Source organism: Xiphias gladius, chromosome 22 (genome assembly GCF_016859285.1).
Source record: "Xiphias gladius isolate SHS-SW01 ecotype Sanya breed wild chromosome 22, ASM1685928v1, whole genome shotgun sequence".
Taxonomy (NCBI): domain Eukaryota; kingdom Metazoa; phylum Chordata; class Actinopteri; order Istiophoriformes; family Xiphiidae; genus Xiphias; species Xiphias gladius.
Window position 1 is genome coordinate 22,329,089 of NC_053421.1, and position 15,363 is coordinate 22,344,451.

The 15,363-nt window shown below is 40.9% G+C and overlaps 3 protein-coding genes across 10 annotated transcripts; 1 reads left to right on the top strand and 2 right to left on the bottom strand.

The window, feature by feature from the left end:
• Window positions 1–93: 93 nt before the first annotated feature.
• pnrc2 (proline-rich nuclear receptor coactivator 2) lies at window positions 94–4,239 on the top strand. Its single transcript, XM_040117174.1, has 3 exons — window positions 94–295; window positions 835–1,053; window positions 1,299–4,239. Exon 3 carries the CDS (start codon window positions 1,322–1,324, stop codon window positions 1,790–1,792), a length of 471 nt encoding a protein of 156 aa, XP_039973108.1. The 5' UTR covers window positions 94–295; window positions 835–1,053; window positions 1,299–1,321; the 3' UTR covers window positions 1,793–4,239.
• A 132-nt stretch (window positions 4,240–4,371) lies between these two features.
• Window positions 4,372–9,617, bottom strand: srsf10a (serine and arginine rich splicing factor 10a). Of its 4 annotated transcripts, none has more exons than XM_040117171.1 (6): window positions 9,372–9,617; window positions 7,057–7,369; window positions 6,597–6,692; window positions 6,317–6,485; window positions 5,371–5,421; window positions 4,372–5,295 (listed from the first exon to the last, which is right to left on the bottom strand). In XM_040117171.1, the coding sequence occupies exons 2-6, from the start codon at window positions 7,082–7,084 to the stop codon at window positions 5,022–5,024; spliced, it is 618 nt and encodes a 205-aa protein (XP_039973105.1). In that variant the 5' UTR covers window positions 7,085–7,369; window positions 9,372–9,617; the 3' UTR covers window positions 4,372–5,021. The 4 variants fall into 4 exon arrangements, with proteins under 4 accessions (XP_039973105.1, XP_039973107.1, XP_039973103.1 ...); XM_040117173.1 differs by having other exon boundaries at window positions 6,597–6,703; window positions 7,076–7,369; window positions 9,372–9,615; XM_040117169.1 differs by lacking the exon at window positions 7,057–7,369 and adding an exon at window positions 7,637–7,741 and having other exon boundaries at window positions 6,597–6,700; window positions 9,372–9,613.
• Window positions 9,618–12,796: 3,179 nt separating this feature from the next.
• Window positions 12,797–15,241, bottom strand: fabp10a (fatty acid binding protein 10a, liver basic). Of its 5 annotated transcripts, none has more exons than XM_040118143.1 (5): window positions 14,777–15,241; window positions 13,834–13,946; window positions 13,441–13,613; window positions 13,033–13,122; window positions 12,797–12,870 (listed from the first exon to the last, which is right to left on the bottom strand). In XM_040118143.1, the coding sequence occupies exons 2-5, from the start codon at window positions 13,898–13,900 to the stop codon at window positions 12,820–12,822; spliced, it is 381 nt and encodes a 126-aa protein (XP_039974077.1). In that variant the 5' UTR covers window positions 13,901–13,946; window positions 14,777–15,241; the 3' UTR covers window positions 12,797–12,819. The 5 variants fall into 5 exon arrangements, with proteins under 5 accessions (XP_039974077.1, XP_039974075.1, XP_039974076.1 ...); XM_040118141.1 differs by having other exon boundaries at window positions 13,834–14,012; XM_040118142.1 differs by having other exon boundaries at window positions 13,834–14,036.
• Window positions 15,242–15,363: the final 122 nt, after the last annotated feature.

Consider the following 15,363-nt stretch of genomic DNA (forward strand, 5'->3'; position numbering starts at 1 on the left):
TCTCTTCGCTGATTGGCCGTTCGGTTCGTATTCGGTACGCGATTGGTCAGATCTGGGTTAGACCGAGCTACATAGCGCTGCTGTAGATTCCATTTTGTTGCAATTCAGACGGAGTGGGGGAAGTGAAGTGGCGTCTGTTTCGTCCACTTTTAACACCACGAAATCTTCGACGGTGACGGGTTTTTAGGAAATATAGCTTGCTGTGCTTCCTACATAGTCCGCTCAGAGATTTCAGAGGCTGCTCTCATATTTTTCTTCCGACGAAAGGTTTCAACCGCCAAGCCTGAAGAAGTCGGTAAGAGAAGCAGTTTTGAGTCTCGTCGCCATATTGAGCTCACTGTTCCTTTGTTTTGGTTTGGTGCCAAAGTGGTGTGACCCAGATTGTTAAATCGTTATTTAATCCAGCAACGGTAGTAATCAAGTCACCTGGCTCGAGCCTATTAATATGACAGTATTTTTTTTTTTTTAAATTGAAAATCTCGACTAAGCCTCCTGGTAGGACAAAGCGACTGCAGTTAAGCCTAGGCTGTGGCGCACAAGCGGGATAACGTCACGGTTTGCTTATGCAATATGTGGTCTTAAAAAAAAAAAGCAGCAGTTTTTGTAAGTTTTATATAATGGGATTATTATCACGAAACGATGAGTAGTTGGGGTTTTGTCGTTTTTTATTTTTTTTGCAGTACATGATTTAATGACGCACTCAAAAATACACGCCCCCCCTCCTGGACGAAAGCATTAATGCTTTTAATCGGCTGAAGAGCATTTTGACATCGGTTTACTTGTGATGTCTTATGTCTTGCGATGTAATATTTCTGACATTTTCTTCCCCCAAAGGCTTAGGGCTTCTTGGAGCGCCGTGCGCCGAGGTGAATTGATGTTCAGCTCGGTTCCACGAGAAAACAACGCTCCTTGGCACATGAAAACCTCAGACCTTGCTGGACACAAAAGTGCAGCGAGAAGTAGACAGAAAGCTACTTCGAGGACCTGGGGACCGATTGGCGGCGAAAGATTGAAGAGGGGTCTCTGCTTCGTCAACTTTCTGACAACAAAGAGGTGAGTTGGGGCTGTTTTGCTCTGGGTTGTGGGTGGGGGAGGGGCGACGCAGGCCTGTCTGGTGTTTCTGCACGTAGCCCTCAGTACTTGTTTTTATTGAGAGGTGGCGGGCGGGCGTGCTGTGCTGGGGAATTAGGACCAAATTTCATGCTGCCAATAATTAGCGTATCACATGAGCAAGGGGATCATAATACATTCCCAGGTTTGCAGTGCGATTTTAGTAGTAATATATTCTCATCATGCAGGTGACACACAGTGCAAAAGCAGTATGGGAGGTGGAGAGAGGTACAACATTCCAGTTGCCCACCCCGAGCGCCCCTTTCCCAAGAAGAACCATCAGTTTGGCCGGGCTAAGCAGAGAAGCCGTGACCAGAACGGAGCAGCAGCATCTGCAGGAGGGACGGGGGGCCTTCACCACCATGGCCACCGCCGGAGCGACAAAGGCGCAGCCTACCACAGGTCTCCAGAGGCGCGGCAGGCCGCGTCTGCAGAGAAGAATGCTTCTGTCCGTTTTGCCACCAATTATGATCAGAACTGGGAGGGTGCAGTGTCTCACCTCAACACACTCCTGGCTACCCAGGGAAGTCCGAGCTACGCAGGGCCTAAGTTCAGCGAGCCACCATCGCCCAGCGTGTTACCCAAACCCCCCAGCCACTGGGTGTCCTTCCCAATGGGGTCCTGTGACAACAGGGAGATGATGGCCTTCCAGCTCAAGAGCCTCCTCAAAGTGCAGGCCTGAGAAGGATAGCCACACTTGATCGTTTTTTAAAAAAAAAAAAAAAGCCAACGTAGGAACTGGGACTCTTTTGAAGACAGCCACCCATCAGGAACACCGCAATGCTGTAATACTTTTAGCTTTTTTTTTTTTTTTTTTTTTTTAGATTGACTACCTTTGGGGTTAGGAGGCATTTGCAGCAATGTTTTGCTTCTGATGTTTATAACCATTTTTTAAAAATCCAATATTTCAAAATTTTACAGCTTTGCAGCTTTGTTGGTGGGTGGTGCCTTTAGTGGAGTCTGTCTGTGACTAATGACAAACTGGATTTCCTTTGTGCTTCTATTTGTTTTGTTCTTTTTGATGTTGGCTGTCAAAGCAGATTGAGTGTTTTGTTTTTTTTTTCTCTCCCAAACAAGGGCTATAGTATAGGTCAGGTAAGTTCTCATCACTTTCACGACCCCTTTCTTTGGAAAGAAGCTTTTTCATTTACACAAGTTTTTATTGATGATCCTTGAATCCTCCTTCAGAGTCACCTCTGAACATTCAGGTGCTAAAGCAAACTCACCTTTGTAGGCTTTTTCTTTTTTCTTTTTTTTTCCTTTTTGAGACTAGGGCCCAAATTTTTTTTTTTTTTTTTTTGCGTATCCTGTTCCTTGTTTGGGTTGGAAAAGACACTCAACTGCAATTCTGCAGGGAAAAAAGCTACCTTACTGTAGATAATAAGCTGTAGTCAGTAAGTACAGGTCGAAAGTATAACCTCAAACTGAAGGGTAATAAGAGCCCATGGCACACAGGCCTTGGACTGTCAACTCCTGTATCTTTTTTTTATTGCGCTGTGCGCACATGCACTATAGGAGTTGAACTTGTCTAAGGCCCACAACACTCTTGTCATAGCATTATTTTGTACAAAGTCCTGTTTTGTTGTGGTCAGAAGATGTATGAAGTGCTGTATTTTAACCAAAGCAATGTAAAAAAAAAAATTTCTTTCTTACGCTAGACATCCTCTATACGTGGTTGGCATTATTGTCATTGCCACTTTAACCTTGCCAGTCCAAGTGGGGAATGGGTTACAGTCCCCAGGGTCACCCTTTAACTATTTATCTGTTTCAATCAGCAGTGTTACTGCTCCTCAGTCTCTGCCTATTAAGGACAGTGCTGCAGCTTTGACATGTGGAAGAGGGCCAGACTTAGATGTGGGGCTGTTGAGTTTCACTTTCTCTCTGCCACATGACATGGTCCTGTTGGCTGCATGCATTTGTAAGCAAGGTAAGGCAGAGCTGAGGAAGGTTCCTGAAGTGGCCCGAGGGACTCAACATGAGGCAGGTGGCTGGTGTTTGTGTTTACAAAATAGGTCTCGATGTTTGACCAACCCATAATCAACAGGCACTTGCTGCCTCTTGGCTCTGCTTTTTTTTTTTTTTTTAACCCTCTTGCACTGCAATCAGACAGATTTTTTTTTTTTTTTCCCTCCCCATAAGTTACAGGCCAGGATGGTATTGAAATGACGGTGGCGTAAATGACTATCTCCCTATGGAATCTCTTTGTGATTCTGTCTTCTATTGGGGCTCTTTTTACTTTCCCTTTGCAGAATTGGAGCTGTTTATGGCCAGCCTAAAGATTACAAAACAAAATATGAGAGCTTGTTAGTGTATTCAAGAGCCATGTAAATAATGAAATGTATAAAGTACTTGTAGCATATGTACATTTGCAGACCAAGTTTGAGGTCTGCCTGACAAAAGTATTTTTAGTAATAACACTGAATGTATAAGACATGCTATGGACATGTCTTGACTTCAATACTGAAGAATATTTTTGTTAAAAAAATCTGCCTATAGCATTTGTCAGTACCCCTGCACTGTTATCTTTCCAGAGATCTTGCACATGTTTTTTATTGTTTTGTATTATGCAGTGTAGGGTGAAATATGCTAAGTGCAAATTAAGCAAACTGCAACAACTATCAATTGGATGTTAGGAGACTTTTCATATGTATGGATTTGAGTTCTGGATGTGCTTACAATACGTAAGTGTGATGCTTTTAATCTTGAGTTGACCCGTTTGTGCCTAAGTTGAAACCCATGCTGAAACAATTTAATTAGGTAGCAACGCCACAAATTGACCAGATGTTTTCATCAGAACCACATTCAATTCTCCGCTGTTCTTCCACCAGCTGACAATTGAATTTGGCCCCATGCTGTTCTTACCCTCTATGGGTTTTTCATGTAGACATTTTCTTTCTTCCTGTTTGAGCCATGCATGGCAAAGTCTCCTTATTCTAAATTTGAAACTCGTAACGAATTGGCTATGAATTTGTCCCGCTGATACAATGTCACTGAAGATGAAGAGAACATATGCCCCATTTTAAGATTAGTATGAATTGTTGGGAAAAAAAACAAATGTAAAAGACTGCACTCTGAATTGATGACAAAATTTTACAAAAAAGAAAATAAACCCCTTCCCCCTCCCCCCTATTCTTGTCTGTGTTTGACTATCTTATTGTGTTAAGTGTCATATGAGATTTGTTAAGCCAAAATCATTCAACAATAGCAACTCTCACACCTTGCCATCCTAGTCACAGTACAGCTTAGGTGTACAAAAACAGAGAATTTATATCTTTATTGATAAAGCATACCAAGTAAAACCATTAAAAGGACAACATACATACTTTAACGTAAAATACAGGACAAAGTATTGGGTAGCAACTGACTGTATTCCATTCATCATCCATTGCCATAGTAACTACAGAAACTGCTACCACAGTATACAGTTTGCCCGCTGTATAAGTGCCCCTGAAACCAGGCATGTAAGGTCGTGGCACTTGGTAGATATTGGTAATACTGGCCTGGAATTCGATTTTATTTTTATCCGTGTTTACAGAACACCAAACTGCGACAGGCATCATATCAACAAATGTATGACTGTAAATATTGCTAACTTAAAGTAAAAAAAATTATTGGCAAAGCCAAACCATATTATCTCCACCTTCAACAACCCACATCACAAGTCCAGAAAAACTCTGGCAAAACTTTCCAGGGATCAACTGTGTTCTCATGGATCACTTCAGAACTAAAAACCTTCACTGTGCTTGAAAAATTATCTCAGCTCCTGCGACTGCTCTTTGCTTTGGCAACAGATTCTTCCATAATGTGATGAAAAACAAATGCAAATATAGAGCATAACGCTCTGGTTATAAGTTGAAAGCTGAACAGAAACATCCTCAGGGACTGATAAATACAGGGCTTTGGAAGACCAGTCAGTGACCTCCGGACTTGCGTCCAGCCCAGGACCTAGAGCGAGAACGCGAACGGGACATGGATCTAGAGTAGGAGCGGGATTGAGATCGTCCCACAGACTGTTTCTGGGAGCTGGAGGTTGGGTGGAACTCTTCAGCTGGGCTGTGGGACCTTGACTGGCTCTTTTTGCCTTTTGGCCTGGATCTGGAGGGTGAGGGCGAGTGGGACGCGGAGCGGCTACGTGAGCCTGGTTCATGGTGTGTTCTGTGGTGATCACGAGGAGGACCTCTGTACCTGGTGGGATAGACATTATTAATTATAAGAGAGCAATACTTTATTGAATTACTGCGAGATAACAAATTATCCTACTTGTCATTTTCGTGGCTTCTGCTCCGTCTATGTCGACTGTAGGACCGAGAACTGTACAGGGAACAAAAAAGGACGCAACTGTGTAGCTTGCACTTACTTATTTTCATAATAAGAACAATGCGTTGTTGTAATGAGGCAGTGCATGGCCTCTCGCTCAGTTACTGATACTACGGGTTATTACCAGACCGTGTTTCAACTAGTCAGAATACACATTCAGCAGGTCCTCCTCTCTTGCTGTAAAGGTCAGCATATATTTTCTAAATTTATTAAGGAACCACAAAAAGTAAGGACCAAATCCAGGAACAGGTATGTGAACTTGCATACAGTGTCGTATGATGGGACAACTAACACTCAGAAAATGGACTATAGTTTCCAACAAATTATGAAATGACTGTTCTTTCTAAATGAAAATGGAAAGTCTTAAATACACTACTCTTTCTTGAAGATCATTTGAAACATTTTAAATGACAGTGCCAGTACGATACTCCAGTTTGAGAACTGATTGATTACAGTATTTAATGCTTTAATCCTTTTTTTTTCCTTTTAACAAAATATGCCAAGGTGCTCAACAAATCTATGTTTTATAAAGAACTTTGTGTAAATTAAACATAGTCTAAAGTCAGAAAATGTTCCTTATTTAGATCTGACTTGTTTACTTATTGTTTGATCTGATATTTCCTAAGAATCTGACCAAGCATTGAACGCCCACTTCATACTTGATGCTATGCACATGGTATTGGTTGTTACTCAAAAAGTATGAAGTATTCAGGTTTAATACCAACCTCTAATTACTACACACATTTTAGGACAGTTATCCTTCTATAGACTAATTTACAGTGACTGATACAGCAAAGTTTTGCAGCACCAGAAATCACAGGTACTAATACTAAGTGAAACAATTTACGAAACTGCAGTAGTGAATAAAGCAAGGTTGCCAACAACTCACTCTCGAGGGCTCTCAGACCTCCGAGGACGGCGTTCATAGGAGGGGCTCCGGGACCTGCGACGATCATAGCTGCGGCTCCGGGACCGTCTGCGGCGGCCATCACGATCATCATCATAGCGGGAGAAACTGCGAGGGGAATGGCGCTCCTTGGCCTTCATCTGGTTAGGGGCTTGATCGAAAAATTTAAATCCGAACATTAGGTAACAATAAACTATATTTCCCAAACAAAGTTGCATGACGTTTTATATTATTCTTAGATAGGACTGCAAATTGTTCATACTCTTGCGGTCTCCCTGGGCAAACTGGATCTCGATCTGACGTCCACAAACCCATTTACGATCCAGGTTGTGAAGAGCATCTTCTGCATCCCGGACATCTTCAAACATGCTGTATTGTTAAGGCCTTTTATTTTTAAATTTGGAAAGTTGGGACAGAAGGCCGCGCACATGCACAATTGCAAAGGAAATGCTGCAACAGAAGTTGACAGCTCCAAATGAAAACACACAGCTACTGGATCAGTGTGGCGAATAATCAGTTATTTCAGGTAGCAATTTAAAAGTGAAAAATAATAATAATAATAGTAATTCATTCTCTTGGCATTGTCTATTAATTCATAATGTATTGTCTTCAGTAATACCTACTGCAATTAAAATACATAAAATTGAATCAACAGGCCCATTTGTGATTTCAGATTGTGAAGACAAGACAAATATTGATGGTGATCAGATTCGGTAGGATACAAAAAGTTTGGCTTGTTACCTTTAACATGCTTGACCTTTGACCTTCAGCTTGATCTTTATTGTCTTGGCAGAAGAACTTGAGGTTTCCTGCTTGTCTTTGCCCAATAAACACTTTGCTTTTCCTCCCTTTGGTAGACAAATGGAAGCCTGGGTGCTCTCTTTTCTCCTCTTTGTATCTTCATGCTTTTGCTCTCTCTTTATTTTCCCAATTCCACTATTGCTTGTCGCCTGGGTGTCTTTGGCTTGAATCTACTCTACAACCGCCTTTCAACTTTCTTTGGTGTGGGGTCTCCAGAACAGTATCTTTACCATTCTAAGGCAACAACAGAGGAAATATTGGTTAGGAATAGGTTTAACTTTGAATACAGAATACTAGATAACAAATAACACTTAAATATAAAATTACATTAAAAAAAAAAATTCCCATGCAATGGGATAAACATTTGTGATATAAAAACAATAGTGACTCCTCCAGAAATAAAACGTCAGGTAAGGTGTCACTGCAGCCGGATAGTCATATTCAATACTTTACAATTGCTCAGTGAAAACACCATTTCCAAATTAAAAGAATAAAGGATATTGAATGTAAGCAAATCCTCTTGGTCGCCGTGTATAGAAGTCAAGTGGAATGTAGACATCTACAATAGGCCCATAACGACCAAACTCACGTCGTAAATCCTCTGGCCTAAAGTGTCATGAAATAAGCACATTTATTCTGCTGGCTACCAAATGAATTTAGCTGGAGCCCAGTGTGCAAAGTATACACAAGAGCAGGTGCCAGCACAGCATATGACAATACTTCTTGGAAGACAAGTTTTATTGCTTTCCCACTTCAAACAGAAGATTCCTCATTTAAAGGTGCAACTGTACAAATGAAAACCCAGACATCCATCTTAACACTTCCATAGCAGCCATAAAACTCAGAAAGGGCATGCATTATCCATTAACAGAAATTACAAAGTCACAAGGGTTAGTTACCTAAGAAATGACCACCATTTGGCTGAATTTATTAGAGTAACATTTCAAAAAGTCTTGCTACAGGCATTATATGTAATAAAAACACGAATGAAAGTGTGGCAGTGATTGCTGTGTTCTGTCTACCATCTCTCACCTGTTAGCAATTCAAGTGTTTTGCTACCGCTTGAGGTAAGTGGGAGAGTATGTCGTTTTTGATGTGGGCGAACGTCTACACACAACATGTTCATTTTGCCAGGTTATAATTACAAATTGTACTAAAATCAAGGACTGGATTGCGGTGTCACAAATTACATGCTATTGTCAAGGCAACCAAATTATTTTTCTTTTTTAACGTTATTACCAGAGGCCGCAACAGCCCACAACGATGTTACATTTCCACATTAAATTTCAAACCCAATAAGGGTTTTGGGAGTACGTTGTACGTTCTTACGGTCAAGGCAGAAAATTAAACATATTTAAAAAGACATTGGCATACATATCAACATTTGCTATTTTAGTATTGTGTTAATGGACGATAATTTTTTTTTTTTTTTTTAGACAAAATCATAAATGGTTAGTAACCTTAGCTTGACCTATTTGCGTCCGTCGGCACATCTATTTTCTGCTACTGTTCAGTAAAGTACTTTGTTGACTGCCCAAACAGCGACTAGTGCATCTTCTTACGTAATTTCTGAACTGTTCAAGTAGAATAAATAATACTTAAAAGTTTGCTCATTTGTTTTTGTATTTGTACTACCGGAAGATGAGTGTATTGGCACGACACAGAAATAAAAATAACAAACTAAAAGAAAAAACAAACAAAAAAACCACCATAGTATTTGTTAGTAGTATAGGTTTGAAATTGGGACACGGCAAACTTGGACAGAGGTTAACGGTGTAGTTGAAATAAAAATAGACTGGTGAAAAACAAGACTTGCTGACCAACAGTTGCGTGTTTGAAAAGTGAGCTGCACTTTGCAAACACGTAACTTAGGCTACCTCAAACAAAACACCACAGGCTATTATTGAAGTAACACTAGAACATGAATTTATGCCCGGAGTGTAACAGCGACTAGCTTTCCGAGGGAGCATCGTTAACTTCAGGTGCGACAACGCACTCCTTGTTTGCTAGGTAACAGCAAACCTCGTGCAGGGTAACTTGTGTAACGATAGTCGTTAATAATTAGCTGGAGCAATATTCGGCTAAAAATAACCGCCGAGGCTACTTTGCCTCACAGTCTGGGATCACTCCTTGTTGGCCATTTTAGCGATGACAGATATGTTTGCTAACTAACTAGCATTCCGTTAGCTTGACCATGCTTACACACACGCTGGCAGGATTAAAAATGACAACGTACCTGGACTCGTCGGCGATGTTTCTGACGAAGAGAGAGGTATTAGGAGGCCTCAGGTACCTCGCCATTTTCAACGGCCCGTTACAACAGTTTGGTGGCCGTTTCTGTTTTTCTTATTAGAGCTGTTTGTTTTTTTTCTTCGCGAACCCTGACGCTTCGCTGCAGCTAACGCTAGCTACGTGGTCAACGTGTTCTCGTCGCATTGCGCACGCTCAGCCAAGAACGCACATACGGGTGGGGGGAGGGTGTTCTTCTCCTGCTCTTTGAGTTTACGGCAGGCCGAACACTGTAAAGCGTCAGGCCGCCCTCCACCCTGTATTTTTAAATAGAGGCCAGCGGGGTGAAGAAATTTAAAGAGTGCTCTTCCAGTAAGTTGGAAAAAAGTTTCAGATGACAAAAAAACAAAAGACCCAGATCTGTGAAACTCCCTTTCACTTCTGTAATTGTTAGATGAGAATACAAGATGTTGGGCTGTTTCCCAATTTCAAGACTGACACAGACGTTGTGGATGTTTGCCCATGACTTTCAAATAGCTGACTAGACCACCATGCCCCAGTCTCAGCCTAGTGAGAACAACATCATCCCTTCAGCCTCTTTCTTTTAGCAGATGACTCCAGAGATTAATAATGCCTACCCCTTTGCTCTTCTTTCCACTGTTTTTGCAACTGAAGCACAAATTCTTCCTTGCAAATGCTAAAGCATTCATGTTTCCCCAACAGAACCTTCAGATCAGCAGTTTCCCATAGCAGATCCCTTAGCCAATTTGGCAGAAATGTCATTTTCCTAAATGCCCAGGTATCCACAAAAGCCTATATGACAGCCCATGTTCTTGATCCTAAACAAGCTGCACAAAATCTCCTGGAACAGGTCAGGGCCGACCCTTGATGTCCCATCTCTCTAAACTGACAAGGAAGAAGCAGAATCCGCACAGATGACACTTTTGGGGGTTTGAGCAGCTCTATCCACCACATGGCCCATAAAATTGACAGTAGCTCAGCTGAAAAAACAGACAAATTATCAGATCAGTGAATGCTCTGCCGGATCTGAAGATTAACCACATCCCAACCCCAGTTTTCCCAGAGACTGGGTCCTTAGGTCCATCTGAAAAAACGTGCATATGCTCTTTCTGAAATTGATTTACATATTTGTAAATATGACGACATGGAAGATTTCTATTACACATCTGAGCAAGCAAAGATAAATGTACCTCATGTTCAGGGAGAAACCAGAAAGGGAAAGCAGACCAGACGGACCCAATCAAACTGCCTTGCTCAAGCCCAATGTTTACTGCAAGTCATTTTATGAGGTGAAGGAAACTTGACTTCTTCTCCTTACATATAAATTCCCAGCAATCCTCCAAAAGACCTTTTGTTGCACAGCTGTATTTAAGGCCACATAACTTAAACCAGTAGTGCCCCAATTTGTTTCTCCATATTCTTAAAGGTGATTCCCCCATTTCCACCAGTATGGTCGCAACAGGCGTCGTTCTAAAAGCGCCACAGCAAATTCTTAGGGCCTTTACCTGGACCCGATCCAGTTTGCTAAGAATAGACTTAGCAGCTGAACCAAACACAACACACCCATAGTCTAACGTAGAAGTTACCATGGCTCGATGAGCCCTGAGCAATGTTTTCTCTCAGCCCCCCAATCCCCTCGAGCAAAACTACAGAGAACGTTTTTTACTTTCTCACACTTACAAACATTCATCTATACGAGCCTTCCATGTTAGCTTTTCATCCGCATACCCAGAAATTTGAAGACCTTGACTCTGTCTAATGGACACTCATACATAGAAAGATTTAAAGTAGGAATTCTTCTCTTGAAGCCAAAGATCCTGAATTTAGTTTTAGATGAGGAAATTCTAAATCCCCACTTATCTGCCCACTGAACAACCTGGTCCAAGGCCTTTTGGGTTACAAATAACAATGATTTATCAATACATTAAAGATGATTGGACGAATGATTGATCCTTGGGGCGTACCATTTTCAGTGTCAACAATTTCAGAAAAAAAAAAACTCCCCCAACTCTGCAACAGCACACCCTCCCTCAACATGGTACAGCTTCCTTATCAAAAATAGCTTTCCTAATGTCCTGGCATAAAACTGCAATAGTGCATAGTGCTTTTTCCGATTCTGAATCCATTTTGATAGTTCACCAAAAATTCATTAGCTTTCAGGAAATATAGCAGTCTATTGGTAACCAATCTTTCCATTACCCTGCACAGAACAGGTGACAAAGCTATAGGTAAATAAGAAGTTGGACAGGATGGATCTTTTCCTGGTTTCAAAATTGGAATCGCTACTGCAGAGACAGAATTTCCTCTAACACTATATCATCTAAATGTAAAAGCAGTGCATATCTTATCTCATCCTGGCCTGGAGTGGTATTTGCCCCAGCTTCTTTTAAAGACAAAAACACCTTGTATGGGCTTTTTCCATCACATACATAGTTTAATTTACATTTTTCTATCTTTAAAACTTCCTCCCTTATCCTGAAGCCCTTTTCTCCTCATGACTTCGAATTGTGAAAATCCTGAAGAATCTCAACACACATATCTGCTTTTTCCTTACTAATTAAGGCCTCGGTGGAGCCATCGTTCAGTAATGGCATTGATGCCTTGAAAACTATTTCAAACATTTGATGGATTCTGGACCATATCTGCCTGACCGGGGTATCCAGACGTAGTGTCCCACAAAATGTCCTCCAACTTTTCCTTTTTGCATCTTTAACAGTCTTTCTTGCTAAAGCTCTGCATTCAACGTATTCAATACTATTACCTACGTAGGGTTCTTATGTAAATTTCTAAATGCTTGCTTTTTCTTCCTCACTGCCTTATCACAGTCCTTATTCAACCATGGAACAATAACACAATCCTTGGGGGCCTCTCTGCAGGGTATTGTCTCCGAAGCCACTCCCAAGATCATTACAGTTAAAGAATCATTACACTCTTCAATTGAACCAGCACCATAGACTTCCCCTAAACCTACTGCTGATTCTTCCTCAAACTTGTCCCATTCAGCTCGGGGAAACTGGCAACTGGCTCAGAACAGGAAAGTGATCGCTACCCATTGAGTCTTTTCCCAGGACATTCCCTTCCCGAACTCTTGCTAAGAGTTTGTAAATGAAATTTAAAACTTTTTAATCTCTTCCATGGCCTTTTTTGAGGGAACTGAATTAAATGTTTTTTTAAAGACTTTTCAAGACCAATATATACCCTGCGCACACCCACACCGCCAGCAGGCGTCTCAATACACCTATGCTGGCATCAAACCAGAACAAAGATATAGTTCAATGTTTGTCTAATTCATACATATTTTTACACTAGACATCAGGCATAGAAGGGTTGTAAGCCAACAGTTTAAAGAGAGGCATGCGTGGGCATCTGCACAAAATGATGACATAAACTGCTCTTTTTAAGCAACACTTTTATTGGTTTCTATATTGTCAAGTTTACATCTTTTTGCTCCTCCTGATGAGAGCTGTTGAGCCCATGGTCAATGTCTGAAAGGGGATGAGAGAAAAGGAAACGCATTAAATATATGTCCAGGAGATAAATTACATTATTTAAGATGATGATACATTAAGGTGAAGCATTTAACATCCATTTTGATTTTGTTTGATTTAAGATGTGTGTAAGAGAGAGTGAGTTCTGGTAAGATGTACCTCAACCATCTCTCCTCCCTTGAGCTCTTGGATGTGGCAGAACTTGCCAGTTTTGCAGACCAGTTTGCCACCCTCCAGATTGACAATGCACTGGTGGTCAGAGGAGGAGACAAAACATATCATGAATCCCCCAAAACAGCCATGGACTCAAAAGAAATTGAACAAAATACTGACATGTGCAACTTTATCATCATCGCTGGAGGTTCTGAGACATTGTATACATGCAAGCTCATTTCTAAGACAGTATTTTTGAGGGGAATTTTTGGAATATTTATACTTATTCAAGAAAAAAATTAATATACTTGACACTGATATATTGCATTAATTACATTACATTACATTAAGTTAAAGTAATTTTTATAGCTCCTATGTTTCTTTCAAAATAAAATGCAAATTAGAATGACAAACCTTGAGCTTCTTGCCGTCCATGGTAGTGATATCAGCCTCCTTGCCGATGGTAAAGGAGTTGGTCACAGTCTTTCCAGGGGTCTTGGAGGTGACAACAAAGTCATTGCCATTCTGCTTTATCTCAGTAATTGGCTTGATGTCCTTGGCCATCTTGATGACATCTTCTGGGAGTTCTGTTGAGAAAAGTTTGTGAGTTTTTGTTAATTCTTGCATTCTTCACTGGAACTTAATAGTAAGGACTGATCAATCTCTGGGCTGCAAAGCTGTGTTCTCTTTGTGGTTATAAAAACATAAGAAAGCTTTAACTGTGTCAAAATGGCAACTTTGTCTTCAGCTACAAAATAGTTTTCTTTTACAGGGCCAACCCTTGCAGCCCCTTGATGTTTTTCTCACCCATGGCCCTGAGGAACTCCTCGTAGTTCTCCTGAGAGTAAACCTGCCATGTTCCATTGAAATCCATGTTTTCCACAAGGTCTGGGATCTCCTTCACCGAAGAGGGCTGGAGGCTGAGACAGCTGTGTGAAGCTCAACACAATGTGGAGAACGTGAACGTGCTCCCGAACCTTCTTATACTGGAACACAAAGGGGTCCCAGTGCTATGTATAATGAGTAACAAACCCCTATGAAGTAATCAGTGCTGTTTGAACAACCTGGAGTTCACTTACTCCTGTTTGGCCAAAACTTTTCCACTGAATATGAATGTAGAAGGCAGGCTAATCTTTGTCAGGTGCATTCAACAGCTTCACTGATAGGAAATATGTACATATTTTTATATGTACGCCATCGCGTGCAGAAATTTAATGTCTTACAAAATTGAAATGACACTTGTTTACATGCAGTCTTTTCGCATCATTTGTGATAAATGAAAGACAGGATGCAGTTGACATAGAAAACAGACAGCAAATGAACATGATCGTCATTTAATATAAGATTCACGGAGCTCAGGGTGGAATTTGAGGATGGTAACTTCCAGGATCAAAAACAGAATTTGATTCATCATTCATAATTGATTCATTTAAAAGTGTCAATCTCGAAGATTTTCAATTAAAAACATGTCCATTAAGTCACTATCTATGACAGAATGAGATTGTGATTGAGCCTATGGCCCACTGATTAAAGTATTGCAATATTTATATATTTGCATTTTTACGAACTGGGTGTCTGTGGCGACATTCCCGGAAAAAACGCTCTATTAAGTTACCGCTAATGCAAACCAAACATTTCCTACTGCTACTGCTTCACATTAAAAGCATTTAACTGGCGACACCCGGGTTTACTTTTATTATTAAGTAGTCACAGGAAATGCAGCGTGTTTGCCTGTGCACTTAGCACTTACCGCTATTGTTCATCAAAAATGCATGTACAAAACCTAATAGTCGTTTTCGGCATTTTTGGACAGTGGACACCAAGCTGTTAGATGAAGAGCTGCAGGTGACAGGCTGCACACGTCCAACTTCTCAGCAAGGTAACCAACTCCTTTCGCTGTGCTCTGCTGTTTGCCGACTAATGCTGCGTGCAGCATATAATCAGATCACAGTTGCTCACAGAATGATGGAAAAAGGCCAATTATTGCCTAACTTATTTATTAAAAAGAGGAGAGTTTGTTTTGCTGCCCCAAAATTCTGTGGCCTGTAGTATTAAATTGCATTTGCTGTTACCACCGGTAAGTACAGATGCCACTTTAATTAAATTATGAGCCATATCTACATGTATTTTATTTAAGGACTCTTTCATTTAACATTAGATCTTAAATGAACGTCATTCATGTCTGCAAGCTTCCCTCAGTTTGCTGTTGAACCTCCCAAATTGAATCTACCTGGCCGACTGGGGCACAGTAGTGGGGTTAATGACACTACGGACTGTTTACTTCTGAAGTGCAAGAAATAATCTCTACTTGCAAAACCATGTACAAAGAAAGCTGTA